This window comes from Austrofundulus limnaeus, unplaced genomic scaffold (assembly GCF_001266775.1).
Source record: "Austrofundulus limnaeus strain Quisiro unplaced genomic scaffold, Austrofundulus_limnaeus-1.0 Scaffold634, whole genome shotgun sequence".
Lineage (NCBI taxonomy): Eukaryota > Metazoa > Chordata > Actinopteri > Cyprinodontiformes > Rivulidae > Austrofundulus > Austrofundulus limnaeus.
This window is the reverse complement of record NW_013953036.1, coordinates 128,500-144,736: the sequence shown is the minus strand read 5'-3', so window position 1 is coordinate 144,736 and position 16,237 is coordinate 128,500. Positions and strand designations below refer to the sequence as shown.

Genomic DNA, 16,237 nt, shown 5'->3' with positions numbered 1-16,237 from the left:
TGAGTGGAAAAATGTACAGAGACATTCTTTATAAAAATCTGCTTTCATCTACCAGGATGATGAAGATGAAACGTGGCTGGACATTTCAGCAAGACAATGAGCCCAAACACAAAGCCAAGGAAACTCTCACTTGGTTTCAGAGAAAGAAAAAAAAGCGCCTTGAATAGCCCAGCCAATCACCTGACCTGAATCCAACAGAAAATCTATGGAAAGAACTAAAGATCAGAGTTAAAAGAAGAGGTCCACGAAACCTTCAAGATTTTTAAGACTGTGTGGAAGAATGGGCCAAAATCACACCTGAGCAATGCATGCCACTAGTACAGGAGGCGACTTGAAGCTGTCATTACCAACAAAGGCTTTTGTACAAAGTATTAGATAAATTTCAATAAGCATGTTCAATACTTTTTCCCTGTGCAATTCCACATTATTATAAATAACTTCATTTCTGGACATTTATGGTTTGATTTCTTTGTATGTATGAATCATTTGGATTGTTACCATCTGGTGAAAATTTCATGTCATTAGCACCTCTAGTAATATATTTACTGAGAAAAATGGTGACGTGTTCAATATTTATTTTACTCGCTGTATGTGGAGTTAATTACTTACAGAGTTCAGCTGATTAAAGTTTGAAACATGTCTGAGCAGACCCGGAAAACTCCACTGCCTGTTATCAACTGTTAGCAATGTCTGGGGTGACCACCGTCTACAGCTTAGATCTCCATGCCGCAGATCGAGAACCTCCCCCCGGTCAAAGCGAGTCAGGCAGACCGCTTGGGCTCAGCGTCCAGGGATAGTAGCCAAACCTACTAAGTCTGAATGCATATTATCAGGCATACAAATGATTGATAAGTGCCTTCCAACCTACTAAGAGGTAAAGGAAGGACAGTCTGTAGACAGTTTGGAACTGATAACATCTAATAATGGCCTTTTAATAGACTGACAACATTCCATTTGAAGCAGGTGATTCCTGAATGCAACAGCCTGTCCAGCCTGTGTTGAGCTGTCAATCATGATTCCGCACCAGTCATCCGAGGCTCCGCCCCGCCCCCCACGCCAAATCAAGGCCATAAGTTTGAAACTGAAAAAAATAAGTTTGAAACTGAACAAAATAATTTGAAACAGAAAAAAAATAGTTGAAACTGAAAAGACAAGATGTTTGAAACTTTTCCAGTTTCTCAAATTTTTTTTCAGTTTCAGTTTTAAATCTCTTTTTTCAGTTTCAAAGTTTTTTTAACAAAACTTATGGCCCCAATTTAGCTCCATATAAGCGCTGTGTGTGTGTGTGTGTAGTCCTCACAAAGATAGCAAGACATGTTCGCATGTGTGGTGTGACGCACAATGAAAACTGTCCCAACTATTTTTTTTTTCACATTGCACTGATGCAGAAATTTGAAAGGTACTTTTTTATTTCCAGATGTGGCCACAGCATGGTTACCTTATCAATGTAATTACTCATATATTAAAGCAAGGATCACCAACACAGACCCCGCTTGCGACCGGGTGCCTGCGAGTCCCTCTGATCAGCAGTGCAGCTACAGTAACCAAAGTACCAGAGTCGTTTGTGAACTCAGAACACAGTAAATCCAGGCGGAAGCAGCTGCCGTTAGTCCACATGCACAGGACTCTCAAAACAGAGCTGAGTGCTCTTCTCTCATCTTCTCTCTCTGTTTTTTGATAGTTACTGAAGTTTTTTTGATAGGTTTTGATAATTAAAAAGTGTTGTCTTTTATACAACAGTTAGAGTACAAAGACAATTATTAGAAACAGAGCATGATTTGAAAATCTTACTGATAATATTTTCTTTAAAACATGTTAGAGAAGTACTAAGAAACAGGTTTATTTTGAATAAACCTTACAAAAATGTTCATTCCTACAAAACTATTAGATACATTTTAAAAACACACCAAAGTAATTCAGATTAGCATAAAATAAATAATGTTTTTTAAAGTAAATGTCTGTTTCCTGCTATAAAGAAAAGTCCTCCATCCATTCTATCCTTGTTCCTTATCAGGATCAGGGTTGGGGCTGGAGCCTTTCCCAGCTGCCTTTAGGTGAAGGCAGGGGACACCTAGACAGAGCTCCAGTCCATCAGACAAACAGACAAACATCCACACTCCCAGTCACACCTGAAGTCACACAGAAGAGCTCCAAAAGAGATTCAAACTGAGGACTCTGCTCTATATCTGCTTTCTTTACGTATGAAAAAAAGTATTTCTTAATTTTCATGACAGAATATTATGAAGAAACTGAAGTCAAGAGCAGTGTATTACAAATACTCTAGGAAGCATAAAAACAGCAACGATCAGCTATTTCATTATTCTCTTGAAAAAGAGCATGCTCGAAGTTTGCAGCTCTTATTTTCCCCCGTTGTCGAGGCAGGGGACTAAGAAATGTTTCCCTTCCATCCATCCGTCCGTCCGTCCATTACAAGTTCAGAAAGCTGTAACTTTCACATAGAAAGGCTAAAATACAACAAACTTGATATGAGTCATCTGTGTTGCATGCCTGACCATACCATGTGGTCATATGACATCATCAAAGCCCTGCCCTCTGAAAACAGGAAGTGACCTTTTTTTGGCTTGGAAAGCTCCATCTCTGACCCTTTTGACCTAATCAGAAACTACTTGTATCAGAACACAGATAAGAACTTGATCTCACTTGCTTTCTGGCACAAAAACCATTTAGTTAAAAGGCATGGCCGTGGCAGTGTGGCGAAGTCAGACATCACCCCCGTTGGCATAAGTTTGGCTCTAAAATCCACAAACTTCAGCCAATCTGCACCCAGATCGCAACAGTCAATCCTAATACACTCCACTACAGAAATGCAGTCAAATTTTGGAAGGGGGCATGGCCAAATTACACATCACGACGTGGATATGTTTGGCTCTAAATTCAACATACAGTATTTGAGTCAATCTGCACCCAAGTCACTATGGTTGATCCTACTATGGGAATGCAGTCCAATTTTGGGGGTGTGTGGCCTAATTTGACATCACACAGTAAACTCTAAATTCCAAATATTTCAGCCAATCTGCATGCAATTCGCTATGGTTGATGATCCTAATCTAATCCACCCCGTCACAGAAATAAAGTCCAATTTTTGGGGTGTGAGGTAGTTACAAATATTAGCCAAAGTAAACAGAGTCGTTTGTGAACTCAGAACATCGTAAATCCAGGCAGAAGTCATGCTACGACCTGGAATTATGATATTTAATAGACGTGTAACCTCAGGATCTAAAAATAACTCTCTTATGGTGCGTTCACACCGAACGCGATTTCAGTGTCAAAATCGCAGCCAACGCTGAAGTTTGAAGCTTGTGCACTTTGAGGTCAGACGCAGGACAGCTGCGCTGCACGGCGACAGCCGCCCCGCCCCTCCCTCCTCTGTGGGGCTGTTTAATGTCGGACGAGGAAGTGGCTTTGCTTTATTTACAGACAGCCAGAACGTGTCACGTTCATCAGATAATTAATTCATAATTAATTCACCAGATAGTTCAGAGAAGAGGCTCACAGCTCGCTTTCAGGACTATTTTTTCAGTCTGATGAGTCGCTGCCACGCATTGGTGCGGATCAGGACACGACTGCAGCACTCATTTCAGCTAAAGAGCAGGAGCTCTGTCTGTTTCAGGTTAGTGGACATCATTCAGTAAACTGTCCCGTCGGGAAATATGTCACTACGTCACACAGTGGAGTCTCTCTGATTGGTTGACGCTGCGCGTCGAGCTGCAAAAGTTCAGATTTCCCAACTTCAGCGATTTGGACGATTTGGACGATCTGAGCGTCGAACGCTCAGATCGTCCAAATCGTCCAAATCGCGCTGCTCTAATCGCGCTTGAGGCGCCGCAGAACTTCCCGACGCTGCTTGAAGCGCGTCCACCATAGACTTTGTATGTAAACCTGCTGCTCCTGACGCTGAAATCGCGTTCGGTGTGAACGCACCATTAGAGTCATGGTCCAATCTCTACTGGAAGTCATCTGTTTTGCATAAAATCTGCTAATTTGTCTCTTTTCAGGCACTAAGCTAACTCCCCCATAAGGTCCCTCTGAGACCTGAGATCATTTTAGCCCCTCCGTCCAACCATCTGTTCACCTCATGAGATTATTTAAATAATTAAGGCCCGTGATGATTCCAACATAACTGCTAACAGTTGGTCACTACTGATTGGTGACAAGGTACATCAGTAAAAGTTGGTGTTGAGTTCTATCTTGTTTCATTTATTTTTTGTTTTATTTTTTGAGTAATAAAATATATATTCAGGCTATTTTTTAGGGCTTCATCTTTCGCACCATCAAAATGTATATCACACCTGGAGGTTAAACTGCTTGGCTGTTCCTCAGGATCTATCCACTGAGAGTGAATATTCTGCAAGAAACGTAATAGAATCAAAAAGCATTAATAGGTTGGTAAAACATTATTACTGGTTCATCCAGTCATTTTGAAAATATGAATCTGGTCACCTGTGCATAAAAATCTGCAGAAGGTGAAGATCTGGACCTCTCATGGACACAGATGGCCTTCTCATCTTCACTTGCATCAAGGATGTTCTCCGCTGAGTGATATCTTCCTTGTGTTTTGGCGTCTGATGGCTTCTTCTGCTTGCTCCATGTGGCCTGGTACTCAGCAAAGGTCCCCAACCTCTGTTGCTCCAGTAAGACCTGTTTATGCCAAGGACTTAGATGGTTGGGGTCTGTGGTTTGGTGAGTTTCCTCAGGATCACTGGAGGGAGATATCTCTTTTGGTTTGTTTGATTCATCAAGATTTGTGCTCAGGTTTGGACCAGGAGCTAACTGCATCACAGGCCTGGAAAGTGTTGTTTTGGTCTCAGAGAATTTCCTTTCTGAATCCAAGATGGTTTGGGATTTTTCTTCCACTCCTACTTTGTCAATTTTATCAGGCTCTGAGAAGGAGTGTGTCCTTTTGGCTGGGTGGAACCGTTTATGTCCTTTAATGTGTTCATTGGATGCTTTGAGAATTGATCCCTCTGGACCCAGGGGCTCAAGGTCTCGTCTTTGGAAGGAGGTGGCCTGGAGGACCCTTGCTTGTGCCTCCTTTAAATTATCCTTGTAGGTATTTGAGGAAGCCTCTGCGAATCTCCACTCATTTACATCCTTGTCCTCTGCCTCATGAGTTAGGGTTGCAGCACTGCGACTCTTCTGCAGCTGTGCTCTCTTCTGCTGGATCTCTTTACGAAGGGTGGTGGCATAACGGTCACTGCGACGATTTAATTTTCCACTGCTAGTGGTCATGGTATCACCAACCTCCTCGATGGACATAACTGACGTTGTTAAAGCTGCCGATTGCTTCTCGACTAGACTCCTGCTCTCTTGGGTCAAGGAGTGCAAAAGTGGAGTTTTTAGGGGAGATATTCTGTGGTCTTCTTGAGGTATCCAAGGGTCTTGGAGTCTTGAAAAACTAAGCTTATGATCATTATTCTGATTTGTTGGATATAACCTTTTCATATCAAAGTATCCCTTTAGTGAATCTTCTTGGCTGTGGCTTTGAATAGAATCTTCATAGGTCTGGTTTTCATAGTGAAGACCATTCCCTGCATGTGAACTGGCATTGTGCTCTTTATTTTCACTGTGGGGTATCTGGGACTGGAGTCCAGGGTACTTCGCTTTAAAGTTTGTCTTTAGTAAACTTGAGAAACCTACTTCACTGCTGTTCACCCAAAAGGGTTTCTCTGTCTCCCCCCTCCAACCATGTGATTTGCTCTGCCTGGCCATATGCTCAATGAACAGGACTGGATGTTTACCTGCCAGACCATAATATCTGCTGTGTCCCTCACTCTCTGGACTTGTGTTTGGAGCACAGGCTGCCATAAATGCTGTGGAGTGGCGAACCTGTTTGTGACTAAAAGCATTGGTGGGCAGATCTTGAAGGCTGCGATAGTAGCTTCCAACACTTTGTGTCTTTGTGGGAGGAGCAGTCCTGGTCTGCAGGTGGAAAGGACTTTCATCGCTGCATTGCCTCAGGTGAGCAGGTAGTTGGGTGTAATGAGACTGGCTAATGTCACTGCTGGACAAGGAGAAGAGTTTGTTGGGGTGCAGTTGGTTGTGGTTCTGAAATCTAAGGCAGTTTTGTTTGTTTTCTGTCAGTTTTTCAAAACATCGGCCTTGATTCTTTGTTGGAGCTGACGGCCCTTCAGAATAAGGGAACACCTTTGTGGCGGCAAAGCTATCACTGCGGAGGGGAGGGGGAGGGGGAGGAGGTGACTGGGACCTTTTCTTCTCTGGTACCTGCCTCACTGGGCCAACACTGGGTCTCCCTGCATTGGAAACCTGAGATGCAGGCTGCTCCTCGAACTGTGACTCCTCCCAGCCTCCATTCCCAAGAGCTGGCTGCAGGTACCTGTGCCTCTCACTCTGCTGAAATTCTTCACTCTGAAGGCCCTTAAAGAAAATGTTTTCAGCACTTGTACCCTTCCTAACAGACATGCTGGAGCTGTGAACAGTAGGGCTGGAGCTGCTGGAGAAGCAGCTGAACCCTGCATTTCTCTTGCCTCCTGAGCCATGCAGCTGGTCAGCACTGCCAACATATTTATGTGGGGCAAGCTGACCTGGAGAGAAAGGATTGGAGAAATGTTCAAACCTCTCCATATTGTTCACTGAGCTTCGATCTGTTGACTGGGTCCTCTGGTCTCCTTGAGGAGATGACTCTTTTGGCCTATTAACAAAATATTATTTTGGTAGCCGCATGATTTTTATGTAGACAAAAAGACAGCTTAGCCTAAAAGGCTCACCTTGCGTCATGTTTTGCTGGAGTGGCTTCACACCCGGCTTCTTCTGTCAGCTTGGAAGCATGCCAGGAATGAGGCCGCAAGCCTGGATCATTTTTCCTGAGAAGCAGAGAAACAACATTTACACAACTGGGACGCGTTTGACATCAAAGCTTTTTCAGAATATTCACAAAATGGTATAAGCCAACTGAGTTCAACAGTTCTCCTTTAAAGAGCCTCATTTATTGGATGATGAAAAGTTACATCAAATATCAAAGATAAACTCAAATTTATCCATCATCTTTACAAGTTCAATATTTTAGAATTTGTTTTGGGCCACATAATACTTTTAGAATTGGCTGATAAAATACTTACGACAAACAACCCATTTAAGTAAAAATTTTAACTCAACAATCATTAAAAATGCAAGAAATGATGTTTTAGAGACACTAGAAGGAACAATGAACCCTTTAAAACAGAAATCCTTTCAAACTTTACAAAAAAAAAAAAGGAAAGGAAGAATACTGGATAAAATTTGAGAGTTTTAAAACAAAACCACTAATGTTTTCCCACAAAAGGATCAACTTAATTGACAACACTAGTAAATCTAAAAGGCCTGATGAATATTTGCTTATCACCAAAAGGAAAACTCTGGATTATATCCTAGCAATAAGATTTTAAGTGATGTTAAACTGCATGATGAACAACCTTGTTTTTTTTCTTTGGAACTCATGACTTAAATGATTGTAATGAAAACCTTCTAAAAGTATTAAAATAAAATAGTATTTTATACCTTTTCTCTTTTGAATATACAATTCAAAAACAGATGGTTTAATAAATTTCTAAACATCAATAGATTTTGCAGCAGAACGAGAAAAAAAACTAAATTTTAGTTCTAGTCAGGGATGCAACGAAACCTTATAAATGGTTTAGAAGATATTCTGACCAGAAGATGTAGTTAAATATCATGCCTGAATAATAATACTGCAATGGTATATTAAAAATCTTAAGATCATTTGTCTCAAACCAAGTGTAAACGTACCCCCTGAAGTGGTTTTTCCTGGACAGCATGTTGAAAAGGAAAAGAATGACACATTTTAACAGATTGTACAATATGTGTTCATTTAGCATTTTTTAAATATAAAGAATAATGCGATGAAAAACACAAACATAAAGAAGCTGAGAAGTAACTGCAGCTGAAAAAAGGAGTTCTGTGAGACTAAAAAAATCACTTTATAAATAGTTTGTCTCAAAAGAAATTCAGATAAGATTAACTGAAAATGCATCACTAATATGCAAATTACAGAACCATGTAATTTTAACAACTAACACAGCACACCAACATACTATATGGAAACACAAAGCACAACTTGTCCAGCAATCACGTGATGACACCAGAGTTACCAGTTAACAGCAGGCTAACAAAGTGATACCTCATAGAGCTTCGTAAAATCTTGGTGAGGAAGCTCCTTGCTATGTGAACCTCATTTTCTGATGGTATTGTTTGTGGTGAAACAACGTCAACCATTTTAGCCCTGATATGCAGCAAGTGAAGAAGGAAGAAAAGAAAAAAGGAGCAAGAGATGTTGGCATCAACCGATGACATAAGATGAGAAGATCGTAGAATCACACAGTCAGTTCAGTTTTATGCAGTGTAAATCAGTAAAATAAAACCTACAAATCTGAAAAACAAAGCAGAATTTGATCAGTAATGAAATGCAGTTTTAAGCAATGTTGTCTGTAATTTTCTACTCCTTGAGCTTCCAAAAACAAGTTAATTGGACTTTGTTTCTGTAAAGACATTTTGCTTATCAACTAAGATTTTTTTTTTAATTCTAAAGAAAAGAGTGGACTTACAAGCTTTTAAAGCTTAAGCTGATGCCTCTCAGCAAGAAGGTCGCTGGACTGAATACCAGCCTGGGGATCTTTCTGGGAAGAGTTTGCAATGTTTTGTCCATTCATGGGTGAGCTTTCTCTGGCTTCCTCTCACAGACCAAAAACATGACTGTCGGGTTAATTAATAGCTCTAAATTGTCCGTGACTGAGTGAGTGAATGGTTGGTTGTCTTGTCTGTCTCTATGTGGCCTTGTGATGGACTTGCGACCTGTGTACCCCACCCCTCGCACAGAGACTGCTGGATATGGGCACCCGTGGCACCAGTGCCCCCCCCCCCCCCCCCACACACACACACACACACATACACACATACACCCCTGACCGTGAAAGGAAGATCTTGCACTCTCAGTATCAAACAGAAACAGAAAGAAATGCAGAGTTGATGAGATTTATTTCAAACAAGAGATTTATGCAAACAAATCTAAAGTATGAAATCTTACTTTAATTTGGACCAAATCATAAGTATTTATTTTATAATACGTAGTATTCAGTGCTAAAGGCTACAGTTCTACTTTTCTGTACTGTGTCTCCTTTGTATAATTAAGGTATTTCAAAAAATAAAAGCAGGAGGCCATGTCACATCCCTGATGGACCTTAGCCAACAGTTTTTTTTAAAGAAAATTTAGATGCATGTTTGTTGGATAACAGGAGTAAGAAGAAAAAACCTACAACAATCATAATCTCCTTACAACATTTAACTTTAAATCATAAAAAAGTTTAAAAGTATTTTTTTAATGTTTCAAGCTTTTGATACAAACTGTCAAAGTTTAGGTGGAACAAAGGAGTGAAATAACTCCATCAGATGAAAGTGTACCTGCCCCTGTTTCAACTTTAACCTTGTCAGGCAACAGAAAGACGCTGCATTCTTTCAGAGGAATGTGAGGAGGTATTTTCCTTTGTTGGAACTTTGCTTGACAGAAGACATTCAACCAGGCATTCTCCCAGGAGTCTGAGAGCATAAAAACAGTGGGACGCCTTCTATCCGTCAAAATATAGATGTAGTGGATTTACTGTACTTTCAAAAATTATGTCATCTGGTTACTCTCAACTGAAGTGAGTAAAAGAAACATGTTTACTTAAATGTAAAGTAAATGTGTTACCTTTATTCATTTCAGCTGAGTGGAAGTAAATTTACTGCATCGGCATTTTTTCAGAGTGTTCTGGTTTCTCTTGTGTGCAGAATCCCTCAAGGAAAAATTGGACATTTTTGCATTTTTTTCCGCTCAGATTTCCGCAGGTCTTCTATTGTTAAGCAAAATCTGATAAGAAAATTATTTTATAATAATCTTACAGAAGTCCAGGGCTGAAATTCAAAAACTTGTACTGTATTAAGCATGACTCGCAAAAAGATATGTAAAACCACTCTGAACAATCATTACAAGGTTACAATTATTTTTGCATTTTCCAAGAGGGAAAATTCACTCCCTCATCTGTAGTCTGCTTTACTCTGCTGGGAAACTCTATACACACACACACACACACACACACACACACACACACACACACACACACACACACACACACACACACACACACACACACGAGCTTCCTTCTGCTGGGAGAGAGGCAAAAGATTAAACTCTAAACTCTTATATAGTGGGGATAAAAAGTATTTAGTCAGCCACCAATTGTGCAAGTTCTCCCACTCAAAAAGATGAGAGGCCTGTAATTGACATCATATTTAGACCTCAACTATGAGAAACAAAATGAGAAAACATATCTAGAAAGGCCCTGTGATGGACTTGTGACCTGTCCAGGGTGTACCCCGCCCCTCGCACTGACTGCTAGATATGGACACCAGTGACCCCTGTGACCCTGAAGGGAAGAAACGGGTATAGATGGATGGATGGATGGATGGATGGATGGATGGATGGATGGATGGATGGATGGATGGATGGATGGAAAATCACATTGTTGGATTTTTTAAGAATTTATTTGCAAATTATGGTGGAAAATAAGTATTTGATCAATAACAAACAAGCAAGATTTCTGTTTCTCAGAGATCTGTAACTTTTTCTTTGAGAGGCTCCTCTGTCCTCCACACATTACCTGTAGTAATGGCACCTGTTTGAACTTATCAGTATAAAAGACACCTGTTCACAACCTCAAACAGTCACACTCTACTGTGGTGAAGACCAAAGAGCTGTGTAAGACACCAGAAACAAAATTGTAGACCTGCACCAGGCTGGGAAAACTGAATCTGAAATAGGCAAGCAGCTTGGTGTGAAGAAATCAACTGTGGGAGCGATAATCAGAAAATGGAAGACATACAAGACCACWACTAAYCTMCCTCGATCTGGGGCTCCACGCAAGATCTCAGCCCGTGGGGTCAAAATGATCACAAGAACGGTGAGSAAAAATCCCAGAACCACATGGGGGACCTGGTGAATGGCCTGCAGAAGGCTGGGACTAACGTGAAAAAGGCCACTGTCAGTAACACACTACACCACCAGGAACTCAGATCCTGCTTAAGCAAGTACGTATCCAGGCCCATCTGAAGTTTGCAAGAGAGCATTTAGAATTTCCAGAAGAGTACTGGGAGAATGTCATACGGTCAGATGAAACCAAAGTAGAACTGTTTGGTAGAAACAATTTGTCATGTTTGGAGGAGAGTGAATGCTGAGTTGCATCTAAAGAACACCAAACCTACTGTGAAGCATGGGGGTGGACACATCATGCTTTGGCACTGTTTCTCTGCAAAGAGACCAGGACAACTGATCCATGTACATGAAAGAATGAATGGAGAAGAATGAATATATTGTGAGATTTAGAGTGCAAACCTTCCATCAGCAAGCGCATTGAAGATTAAACGTGGCTGGGTCTTTCAGCATGACAATGATTCCAAGCACATCAGGGTAATGAATGAGTGGCTTGGTAAGAAGCATTTCAAGGTCCTGGAGTGGCCTAGCCAGTCTCCAGATCTCAACCCCATAGAAAATCTTTGGAGGGAGATGAAAGTTTGTGTCGCCCAGCGACAGCCCCAAAACATCACTGCTCTAGAGCAGTGGTTCCCAAACTTTTTATCTTCTGACCCAGAAAATATCCATGGAAAAAACTTGTGACCCCAAATATTACTGGTCTGAGTACACATACTTTGTTAATAACCCTAAAAATGCAGGCTTTATGACAATCTAAACAGCTTGTACACAAATATAAATACTTATTTTTACTTATTTTGTGTTTTTGTAATAATTAAAGGAAAAAATTACATCAGCAATTATTTTATTACCCTTTAAATTGATTTCTGGAGATTATTCAAGGTGCTTCATGACCCATAATTGGGTCCCAAGCCCAACTTTGGGAACCAAAGTGCAGTGGTTCCCAAACTTTTCAGTTTTTGACCCACAAAATAACAGTAGCAGAGACCTGTGCCCCCAACTATTTTTGGATGATAAACATTTGTATCAGGTCAACTAAACTTGGGTATAGTAACAATATTTTTTATATTGCATTTATCCATTTAAAATACACTAACATCACTTATTTGTAACAACTAAGGCAAAAATATAATTAATTCAGAAAATCTTTTCAGGACCCCACCTTGATGTTTCGGGACCCCACTTTGGGTCCCGACCCCAACTTTGGGAAACACTGCTCTAGAGGAAATCTGCATGGAGGAATGGGCCAACATACCAGCAACAGTGTGTGAGAACCTTGTGAAGACTTACAGAAAATGTTTGTTCTCTGTCATTGCCAATATAGGATATATAACAAAGTACTGACTACTGATATTAAGTTTTGTTATTGAACAAATACTTTTTTCCACCATTTTTTGCAAATAAATTCTCAAAAAAATCAATGTGATTTTCTAGATATGTTTTGTCATTTTGTCTCTTATCGTTGAGGTCTAACTATGATGTCGACTACAGGCCTCTCTCATCTTTTTAAGAGGGAGAATTTGAACAAGTGTGGCTGACTAAATACTTTTTTCCACACTGTAAATTAAAAACAATTTACTTTGGAAAAAAACACTCTGATAATAACAAAAACAAATGAATATAATGTATAGCTTTCCTAACATCCATCACACATACTCTTAAAAACATTTAAACCAATAAAATGCATCTGTCATGACATGCACTTCAGCATAAAATCAAAAGCTGTTCCTTAAAACCAGTGTCCCCTGCTTTATTCAATGTGACAGATGAATGTGAGAGCTGCATTATTTCCAAACAAGCTGCTGCACAATGAAAATGCAAATGTGCTTTTTCTAAAGCTCAGAGGTTCTATTGTCAATGGATTTATTATTTATCAACCTTTAAACAGGCAAACCCCACTGAGATCACAGATCTCTTATCAAGGGAGGCAGAGTGTCTTCAGAAAACCCATGCAAACACAAAAGCACAGAATATATAATCTTTCATACATTAAGACCCTGGGTCCAACCAGGTGATTGAACACAGGATCTTCTTGCTGTGAGATGACAATGTTAATCATCAAGTCATTGTGCTGCCCAAATAGGAAAGATTGGATCTGTTACAAACACCCTACATCCTGCTTTCAAGAAAAATGAGCTGGACTATTTCCATTCAAGACAGTAATATAAAACGAAAACACATCTGGCCCAGCTGGCTACCTGGATGTACATCAGAGAGGTGAAAATGCATCATAGATTGAAAAAAAAATTAAAGTATTCAGTCATACTGGAACACTGGAATACTGAGACAGCAACATTCTACTGAGGCTGGCTCTACTTATGAAAAAAAACCAATGTCTCCAAGAAACGTATTTCCGTCTTGTGATCTACTTTTTCTTTTTACAAGTTAACTTTCTCAGACAAATTGGACAGCTCCGAAAATTAAATACATGTACACTTTTTAAAGAGATGTCACCTCTGTAGGGTTAGGTAACCCTAACCCAAACCCACTATATTTTAGCCATTGATGATTTGAAGATGTCACAATAATTTGATATTTACCAAGTTTTTAAACATAGGTCATTGTTACATGAATGTAATAAATACCTAAAGCATGTCGTTTATGATCTAATTTTCCCTTTGTTTACAGTTTTTGAAACTGCATGTTTGATAATTTGTTATCTTGTCTGATGGTTGTTATTCATTAAATCATAATTTATTTTGCTTTGCATAAGGGAAAACTCCAATGCAAGAAGGGTGTGTAAAATACAAATGGGACTTTAAAGGGCTGCCACCTTATTGTGGTGGAGAGGTTTGAGTGTCCAAATGATCATAAGAGCTATGCTGTCAGGGGCTTCATGCCCACTGGCAGGGCCCGGCTGGGCACAGCCTGAAGAGGAGACATGGGTACCTCTTCCCATGGGCTTTCTCAAGCCAGGTTTCAGATGCAGCAATTACGTTAAAATTTTTAAATTGACATAAATATTCTTTGATCTTTGTAAAGTTTCTCAGTTTTGTAAAGACTCCTACTGTTAAAGTGGATGATAAATAAAGCACATTCCATTATCACATTACCATTAAATTATTCATCAGTGTCACAACTACTGTTGATTTTATTGTAGAACTGATTTTCTGGATCAATAGTATCCTCAAAGTCATGCAATTTATTTTCTCTGTCATCAGAGGTCTTAAAGTTCATAATTTCTTATGTAGTTTTCATGCCTGGCTGTTCAGCATCAAAGTCCCCAAAAAATCAACAAGCTCTTCATTTTCAATGTCCCTAAATGGGAACCAAAAGTCCTCCTCCAACCCACTCATTTAAAGAGAGAGCAAATTGTTCCTCCACATGAACAGATATTGTTTTCTTTTAATGTCCACAAGTGCTCCATCAAATGGCCAATCCATGTGTGAAAATGATGTCTCATGCTCCTCGAATCACTTTTTCACAATTCAAGCCTGATGAATTGTTATCTTGGACATGCCCGTGTCATCAGTGAATGAAAAATCCATCAATGGAATAACCTGATTATTCAGTTTATTCAGGTAGTCAGCTGACCTCATTCTCTGACCACAGACCTGAACAACTGCAGCAACCCCACATCATAGCAGTTAGTTAAATCCAGGTGGAGACCATTTTTTATTTATATTTTTTGGCCGAGCAGATTAAATTACCATTCGTACAATGATTGCACTCTTTTAAACTCTGTTTAATCATATTGCCCTTAATGAATGAGTCTTTTTTTATTCCAGCTCCTCTCAGGCAGCTCAGTGGTGGCACATGTTGCTGATTCACCAACTTGCAGGCAGTAGCTCAAACAAGCAGCAGCAGCAGCCTGTGGGGCCGATGTCGCCCTGCTGAGCTCAAACTCAAGCACACAATAGAAAGTGCCAACGTCATCGCAGCTGGGCTTATCGGTGTGTCGCTGCATGCTTTGGAAAAAAGGGGGAAAGGATAGAGGGTAACAAAAAACCCTGATAAACCTTCATAAAGCGCAAAAACAACTGTGATGAACATCCATAAACATTCATTTTATACCACAAACTTTTTTACAAAAAGAGTAGAAAAGCATAGATTTTCATTGAAAGCACATTTAGCTAAATTCTTCTCAATACATTTCATGTGTAAGAGCCATTTTCTTTTGTTCAAATGGACTTTTCCATATGAGAACATAAGTAGAACAAGTTACACTTTGTATAAAGAGTAGGCCTATAAAATGTAGATGTAAAACTAACCTTGTAGTCTTGATAAAAATATTTCTAAAGTCAGAACTATTTAAAAGGACAAAATTAAAATTAATTAAAATTTTTATTTAAAAAAGCAAAGATATATCCTTAATACCAATGATTCACAAAACACTTTAGTAAAGATCAGATGTTTTTGTCTGTGAATCAACAGATTTGCAGAGCTGCAACACAAACACACATACACACACTAAAACCAAAGCATAATTTAAGCAGATTTACTTGAACTTGTTTAAATTTATTTTAACTGATCTCCAGGAAATATGACAAGATATGTTTTCATCTAAATTTTTAGCTGATCATTTTGGAAACCTACTCACAGCTTTACAACAACAAAAACCTGTTGTCTGCTTCCTATTAATTCTCCTCTTTCTAATCCAATCTTACCTCCGGGAAACCAAATATCTGAATTAGAGACATAGAACAACTGAAAAGAAGGTGAAGGGAACAAGGAAATACCTGACAGTGAAAATCTTTCTCTTCTAAGAATGCAACATGTCCAGAGAGTGGAAAGACAAACAGACCAGAGCGCCCACTCTTAGCTCAGAGTAACCAAAGCCCCTGAAAAACAATGAGCTCTACTGATATGGCCTATAAGCTGTGTCAACTCACCTAGGCAACATGGACTGTACCACTCCTCCTGCACATGAGAGGGGTGGCCCTCTGGGCTGGGAGAGCTCTGACAGAAACATAATGACATCAAGTGTTCAATTTGGACATTTCTGATATCATTTCAAATCTGTTGTTTGCTCTCTAACCCTCCTCGTCAAGAGTTTTCACATCAGCAGGTTGTTGAAATGTTTCAGCGGAGCACCTTTCCCTTAATGCTGACTCGGTCCCCTCTGCAAAGCTAAGGTCAGCTCACGCCTGTGGCTTTACAACCAGTAATAGGATTCAAGATTTAAGACCCCATTACCATTTATTGGTGTGTGTGTGTGTGTGTATACTTCTGCAAGTTAGGAAAAGATTTTAGGATGCAGATAAACAAGATATTTTCACATAGAAACTTCAGATTTTCAAA

At 39.7% G+C, this 16,237-nt stretch overlaps 1 protein-coding gene across 5 annotated transcripts in view; it reads right to left on the bottom strand.

Annotated features, from left to right (window-relative positions):
- Window positions 1-15,771, bottom strand: part of shroom2b (shroom family member 2b) — a 27,938-nt gene extending 12,167 nt beyond the window's left edge. For 2 of the 5 annotated variants that reach the window (XM_014027312.1, XM_014027317.1), the window contains exons 1-6: window positions 8,580-8,695; window positions 8,156-8,257; window positions 7,765-7,782; window positions 6,747-6,842; window positions 4,462-6,670; window positions 4,311-4,366 (exon numbers count right to left, since the gene is read on the bottom strand). In XM_014027312.1, the coding sequence (XP_013882766.1) occupies window positions 4,311-4,366; window positions 4,462-6,670; window positions 6,747-6,842; window positions 7,765-7,782; window positions 8,156-8,257; window positions 8,580-8,680 (2,582 nt within the window). In that variant the 5' untranslated portion in view covers window positions 8,681-8,695. Of the gene's footprint in view, window positions 1-4,310; window positions 4,367-4,461; window positions 6,671-6,746; window positions 6,843-7,764; window positions 7,783-8,155; window positions 8,258-8,579; window positions 8,696-15,675 lie in introns of those variants that run through there. The other 3 variants (XM_014027314.1, XM_014027316.1, XM_014027315.1) reach the window with 3 other exon arrangements.
- Between the last annotated feature and the right edge of the window lie 466 nt (window positions 15,772-16,237).